Source organism: Epinephelus lanceolatus, chromosome 19 (genome assembly GCF_041903045.1).
Source record: "Epinephelus lanceolatus isolate andai-2023 chromosome 19, ASM4190304v1, whole genome shotgun sequence".
NCBI classification, from domain to species: Eukaryota; Metazoa; Chordata; class Actinopteri; order Perciformes; family Serranidae; genus Epinephelus; species Epinephelus lanceolatus.
This window is the reverse complement of record NC_135752.1, coordinates 40,753,757-40,760,635: the sequence shown is the minus strand read 5'-3', so window position 1 is coordinate 40,760,635 and position 6,879 is coordinate 40,753,757. Positions and strand designations below refer to the sequence as shown.

At 43.8% G+C, this 6,879-nt stretch overlaps 1 protein-coding gene across 1 annotated transcript; it reads right to left on the bottom strand.

Annotated features, from left to right (window-relative positions):
* Nucleotides 1-2,097: 2,097 nt before the first annotated feature.
* LOC117269417 (caspase-3-like) lies at nucleotides 2,098-4,875 on the bottom strand. The gene is made up of 4 exons (XM_033646416.2): nucleotides 4,541-4,875; nucleotides 3,480-3,643; nucleotides 3,218-3,344; nucleotides 2,098-3,134 (listed from the first exon to the last, which is right to left on the bottom strand). The coding sequence occupies exons 1-4, from the start codon at nucleotides 4,755-4,757 to the stop codon at nucleotides 2,809-2,811; spliced, it is 834 nt and encodes a 277-aa protein (XP_033502307.1). The 5' UTR covers nucleotides 4,758-4,875; the 3' UTR covers nucleotides 2,098-2,808.
* Nucleotides 4,876-6,879: the final 2,004 nt, after the last annotated feature.

Below are 6,879 nucleotides of genomic sequence, written 5' to 3'. Positions count from 1 at the left end.
AGGCTCTATACTAAGGAAATACAATATGTCTTATCACTGTTATGCAGATGATTCCCAGTTATACCTCCCTTTGAAACCATCAGATCCTTGCAGCATTAATTCACTATAACTCTGTATTAATGACATAAAATCTTGGATGGCATGAAGCTTTCGCCAGCTGAACCATGACAAAACTGAGGTCCTCACCTTTGGCCTTACAGACACTTCTGCCTCTGTTACCAGTGCTCTTGGTCCTCTGTCTTCACGTTTAAAATCTCACATAAAGAATCTTGGTGTCATCTGACGCTGGTCAAAAAAGTTAAAGTTAAAAACAGAGGTGACAGAGCTTTTTCAGTTGTTGGTCCGAAACTGTGGAGCAGCCTGCCACAAACAGTTAGATCCTCACCCTCTTTAAATACATTCAAAGCCCGGCTAAAATCCCATCTCTTTGCCTTAGCTTTTGGTGATTCATCATGAGAACATATTGTTTGATATTCATCTTTTTCACTGAATTTGCTCAAGACGAACTCTACTGTCTTGGTTGATTATTTTTCTTGTTGTGCATAATTGTATCCATTGTAAAGCCCTTTGGTCAATGATTGTTGTTTTTAAATGTGCTCTATAATTAAAGTTGACTTGACTTTATTTAAGAGTGTTTGTTGCACTCTCTGTGGTCTCATCATCTCACTTAATATTGTTCATTATTTCTAACTAAATTAATTCAAACTTTGAGGCTTAAAATTATAATAATAAAAAATAACTCCTCAGACAGATAATATAATAATAACTTAAATATATTCAAAATAAAAGTGGCTGTCCCAAAACTTAACACCAAAATTTAAATTTATGTAAATTACACTTGAAAAATTTGTATTTTCTTAAAAAGATCTTTTTTTCATTGCTTTAAATAGAAATTTACAAAGACATTTGGTTGATGGGCGGATCCTGGTGTTTAGCCACACCCCTGCATTACTGACCAGGAAGTGACACTGAATCCGTCATGTTGAGTGCTTCAGTGCCGCCATTTTGAATTAAATATGTTCCAAAATCCAGATCAGTGTGTAACTGTAAGAATTGTTACTAAGAAACTAACTGTCCCAGTCAGTCCCAGGTCTTAATATCATGCTAATGGGCTGAGGTTAAAGCGAACAGGTCCTAGGTCAGGATATCTATTTATGTACAGAGGCTAAAGCTAATAGGTTGTGATGTCATGCTAACAGACTAAGGCTCAAGCTAACAGAACTGATATAGTGCTAACAGTCTGAGGGAGCCTGTGATATTGTTTGCACCTCATGATATCATGCTAAAGCTAAACCTAACTAACAAGCTGAGGCTAAGCTAACGTTAACAGGTACAGGTTGTGATTGTGCTATGTGGCTGAGACTAAAGTTATGAAGTTGTGATATTATCAATCAATTTTATTTATAAGGCCCAATATCACAACAAATATTGTGCTAAAGGACTGAAACTAAAGCTAACAGCTCATTATATCATGCTAACGGACTGAGGTTTAAGCTAACAGCTCATATCATGCTAACGGACTGAGGTTTAGGCTAATAGGTCCTAGCTCAGGATATCTGCTAATGTAATGAGGCTAAAGCTAACAGGTTGTGATATCATGCTAACAGGCTGAGGCAACATGCAGACTTTTTTGTTTGTTTGATACTATTTAAAACGGTTCTGATTTTATTTTGTAGTAGAGCTGCGTGCGGTGAACTTCACCCCGCTGCCGCCCTGTTCATCATGAGACTGCTGCAGGAGTGTGAGCTGCACATGAACTCTGAGTTTATGGTTCAGTGGACTCAGTGAAATCTGGTGGTTCAGGAGGTAAAATTCAGCATTCTCTTGTTTTATGAAGGAAACCTGTGACCTGCAGTCAGGTGGAGCCGACCTTTGGACTCGTCAGTCAGCAGGATGTGATGATGCAACAGCTGGATGTGTTTGAACGTGTCGTGTGTCTGCCATCTTACCTTTGTTATCTCTTGGTATCAGTTTTGTTTTAAGTCACAGGTGTCCTTCGTCAACTTTCACTTTTGCTGAGGTTTGACTCCTGTCATGAATTTATGCTTCTTATAAAACACACACACACACACACACACACACACACACACAGCTCAATACATGTTCCAGTCCTTTATTTATTTTACCTGACAGACTAACATGTTTCACCTGAGTCTGTCAGTCTCTGACTTCCTGTCCTGAGTTGAATAATCCTTCCATAATTTCTAATGTTACAGATCACTGAGTAATTATAAGCTAATTAACTGGATAATTTAGGTCTTAAATATGTTTTGACTATTTGGACTGAGGCTAAAGCTAACAGGTTGCAACTTGTAATGTCATGCTAACACTGGGGCTGCAGCTAAAAGCTTGTTGTGTCATGCTAATGGACTGAAGTTAAAGCTGTTGTGAGGACATTAATTTGTCTCTAACAGAACTCCGACACTCGAGACACTCGGAGCAGAGTCACAGATTCACATGTTGTGTTTTCACTGAGTTTCTTTGTGCGGCCTCACAGACAGAAACGTGTCATCACGTTTAACATTTGTCTGAAAAGATTCGAGTTCAAACATGATGTGAATTTTTTATTGTTCGTTTACTTCAGTTTGTTAAATAAAGTGTTCCATAGAAATATATGACAGAGTCCAGGGAGTGGACAATATGTCCACAAGACTTCAGCAGACATTTCCTCCATGGCGTCTTTCCTACAGGAAGTCAGAGAGCGTGAGGAAATGACCAACAGGTTTGTCTCTTCTGAGGACAGAAATGTCCATCAGGTGATTGTCTCCATATGTCCAAATGCAGTCCCCTTCAATCTGCTGCTGCAGTCTAACTGATGGACGGAGTCCGTGTCCACACCTTCTCAGTGGCCACCAGCGAGGTGGCTGAGAGACCTGCCGCCGCCGCCGCCGCCCCGCTGCCTTTCTCCGCCTCAGCGAAGGGGAACACTTCTCTGGTCAGTCGCGTCAGGAGACATGGCATCTCTTTCTTCCTGGCCAGAGCGCCACCTGTGGCCTGGAAGTTGTAGGCCACGCTGTGGGAGAGGCGGGTCATCAGGCGCGTCAGCTCCAGGTTACGATTGTCTTCGTCCTTTAGTAACGAGCAGAACGTCTTCAGGAAGACGGATCCCAGCGGGTGCATGAACGCTCCGTAACCTGAGGACGGACACAGAGACAACACGTCAGAGAGGAGCCAGGACCGAGACAGACATGCTACCTGGTGATGGACAGGTGTTCACCTGGTGGCGTGGCGTACATCACAGCTGTGTCTATAGGAACAGAGAGGTGCTGGGAGACACTGCACGCCGTGATGTCAGCAGCTGAGTCCACCTCCACGCCATCATCCAGACCAGATCCCCGACACGCCTGCAGAGAGACAATGTCCTCAGAGACACAGAGACAACGTCCCAAGAAAATGTCCTTCATAAAAAACAAACCAAAGTCCTCAGTAACACTGTGTGTGTGTGTGTGTGTGTGTGTGTGTGTGTGTTTGTGTCTGACCTGTATGAGGAAGACTTTGGTCTTCTTGTCCATGTATTCATTGTCAAAATATGTGAAGACACGCGACAGTTGGACAGGTTTTCCATCAGCTCCGAACACGCAGCCCTCGTCCCCGTGAGACGACAAGACAGCCAGGAAACAGTCCTTCACAGGCCGCCTGCTCTCTGCACACACACACACACATACACACACACACACACACACATTTAGACTTGATGTTTTGGTGTTTGACAACGTCGTTGTAAAACGTCTCAGCTGACAGAACGTCCTTTAACAGTGTCATGTTGACTGATGATGGTGTCGTCTGACATCAGCTGACAGATTAAACATTAAACCTCACTGACACTCTTTCCTGTCAGTTCTGTCCTCACAGTCTAGAGACGGTTCTGGGTTCTTTAAAGAGGTTCAGGTCTTCACTGGGGAGGTTCTGCTGGACCTTTAAGAGGTCATGGTCATTGGGGAGGTTTAAGTGGTCCCTACGGAGGTTCTTTAGTAATCTAGAAGTGTTGTTGACCAGAAAGAAGTCACGGAAGAGGTTCTAGAGTAATCTATAGTAGTTTAGGAGTTTCAATGGCCAGAAAGCAGGTTCTCTGGATCCTTGAAGAGGTTCTGTTGGTCATTGAGGCTCTAAAGTAATTTAGGTGTTTTGATAGTCATTCAGAAGGATCCAGTTTCCTTGAAGAGGTTTTCATGGTCATTGTGGAAGTTCTAGAGGTCATTTAGGAGGTTCTATGCTAATTTACTGGTTGGCTGGCCAGAGAGGAGACTCCAGGGGTCTTTTAAGAGGTACTAGATGCCACTGAGGAAATTCTAATGGTCATTGAGGAGGTTCTGTACTAATCAAGAGGGTTTGATGTCCAGGATGGAGGTTCTAGAGGTCCTTTAAGCAGCTGAAGAGGTTTCAGGGAACTTTAAGGAGGGTCAGAGGTCACTGACAGGATCTGCTGACTAAATAAATAACGTCAAAGTGTGTGTTCTCCGCACAGTAACGGCTTTTCTGTGTTCCTGTCAGTCATTATGGATCTACACAGAGTGTGTGTGTGTGTGTGTGTGTGTGTTACCTTTGAGGAACAGCTCATAGATCTCATCCCCGCTGAGGTCGCTGTGGATGTCCACCTTGAAGCCCAGCTTGCTGAGGGTGCGGTGGAGTCTCTTGGTGTCCCTCTGGGCTCCTGGTCTCCTCCCCAGCTGCACCCCGTGGTCAAACTGTGCCACCGACACCAGCACTGCCCTGTTCCTGTCCCCCCTGTGATCCATCAGTCCTCTCCTCTGCAGCATCCTCCTCCTCTCTTTTCTTCTTCTTCTTCCTCTGGCGTGAGCCGTCTGCAGCGTGGACGATAAAGTCTGTCAGAGTTATGTCTGTCTCTAACAGACTGTGTGTTTGTGTCTCTGCTCTGCACAGCTGTTAATCTGCCGGCACACCTGTTTGACCATATATGGGCTTTCCTCTGCAGGCAGGTACATGAGCAAGCATCAGGTGCAGTCATGTTGCGTAACTTTGTCCTTTTCCTTCACATGCTGGGAAATGACTCTGAGCTGCACATCCTCCTCCTCAGGCGTGTTTCCCTCAGGTATTTGCTTTTCTACATGAGTCAGTGCTGAACATGAAAACAGGGTTTTTACAGTCACGACAGGTTTCAGAGAAGAAGAACATTTCAGAGTTGCAGCAGGTCGACAGCTCGCGCCGCACACTCCAATCAGGAACTGCTGTACAACCGGTCAGCAGGTGACCTCACTGAGATCAGGAGGACAGCTCCTCTGCAGCTTTGTTTCAGCACGACGTTCACTTCAACGACGTCTCGTCCCGACGGCCTCAAAGTTGAGACTGAACGTTCAGTTAAATTAAATTTGAAGAGTTTTAAGACTGAGACATCCTGAAAGGATTGATTATCCCTCAGTGATAAAACCTGAGGGTCAGGACACAACCACATACTGTGAAATGTGTTTCCTTAACAGTTGTGTTTCTACCCTCGGCGCCACGGGACTCTCAGGTGGAAACACACAGAGATACATAAAGCTCCAACCATAAACCTGTCAGGAGACACAGAGTGACACATCAGGTCACACAGGTTACACTCAGAAGAAAAACAGTCATCAGTAAATTTCCACGTCTGGGTTCTTCTGTCAAATCTCATTTAGATCACGTTGACAATCAGACCCATCAGTCAGTGTGGCAGGAACAAACAGGTTACATCATGTGCTGCGTTCAGAGATCAGAAATATTTGACTGATCCTCAGAGAGATTCTGTGACACGTCACAGTATGTGTGTGCCCGATGCTGCAGCATGTAGAGGACTTAACAACATTTACATTAAAGGCCCACAGTCAGCCGGTCCTCTTCAATATGCAAATCAGAGGCAGAAATCGTTTATGAGTCCACGAGAGGAAACTGTGGTTCGTCACTTCGCTCTGATGTGGAAATAGAAGTGAGAAGTACGAGGAGGAAGTCTGTAAAAATATAAACTCAAAATATTTATAACATTTAAAAATCTAGAATATGTTTAATGTGCTGAGTGTGTACAACATTTATAATGTACGCAGCTTATGCTACGACGTACGACACAGTGTGAACATGAGCAGAGTAAGAGACAGAGACATATTAGTCACATTAAAACAACACTGTTTGAAAATTATAAACGTGATGGTCAGAATTTATTTTGTGTAAATCAAAGCTGATGACAGCTCAGAGTGTGACTGTGTCTGATGAGATGTCGTATCCTTCCTCTGTCTGTGGAGACCGGGCGCTTTCATTCAAATCCAGTGTCTCCGTGTTTCCTGAAATGTCTCCGTGTTTTGGTAAATGTTGTGTCTTCTGAAATTTTGTATTTTGTGACATATCTGTGTTTTGTAAAAGTGTGTCATGCTGTATCAAATGTTGTGTTTTGTGTAATATGTTTTTTGAAAAGTCATGTTTTGTGAAATGAGTTTTCTAAAACCTCGCTGTATTTTCTGAAATGTCATTGTGCTCTGTCAGATGTTGTGATGTGTGTTGTGTGATGTGTACCGACCTTCTGTACCCTGGAAATCCAGAGTTCTCGCGAGAGCACAATTTGAATTTGCTCAGCAAGTCACTCTGCCAATCAGTAATGATGCTCATTACCCATGCCGTTGAAGCTGAGCTGCACCAATCACATCGGTGTATCTGATATAGGCGGGCCAGAGGCGAGCTAAACAGATGACGACAGCGCTGCGTCAACGAAGTCCAGAATCAGTCAGTAAACATTGCAAGATGGCTACGGATGAACACCAGTTGTTTGAAACGGCTTTGGCCGCTACAATGAACGAGTTAGACTTGGCTTTTTCTCTAAAAGAGGAACAGAAGACGGTGCTCGAATCTTTCCTTTGCAAGAAGGACATTTTTGCTGTTTTGCTGACCGGATACGGCAAGAGTCTAATCTAC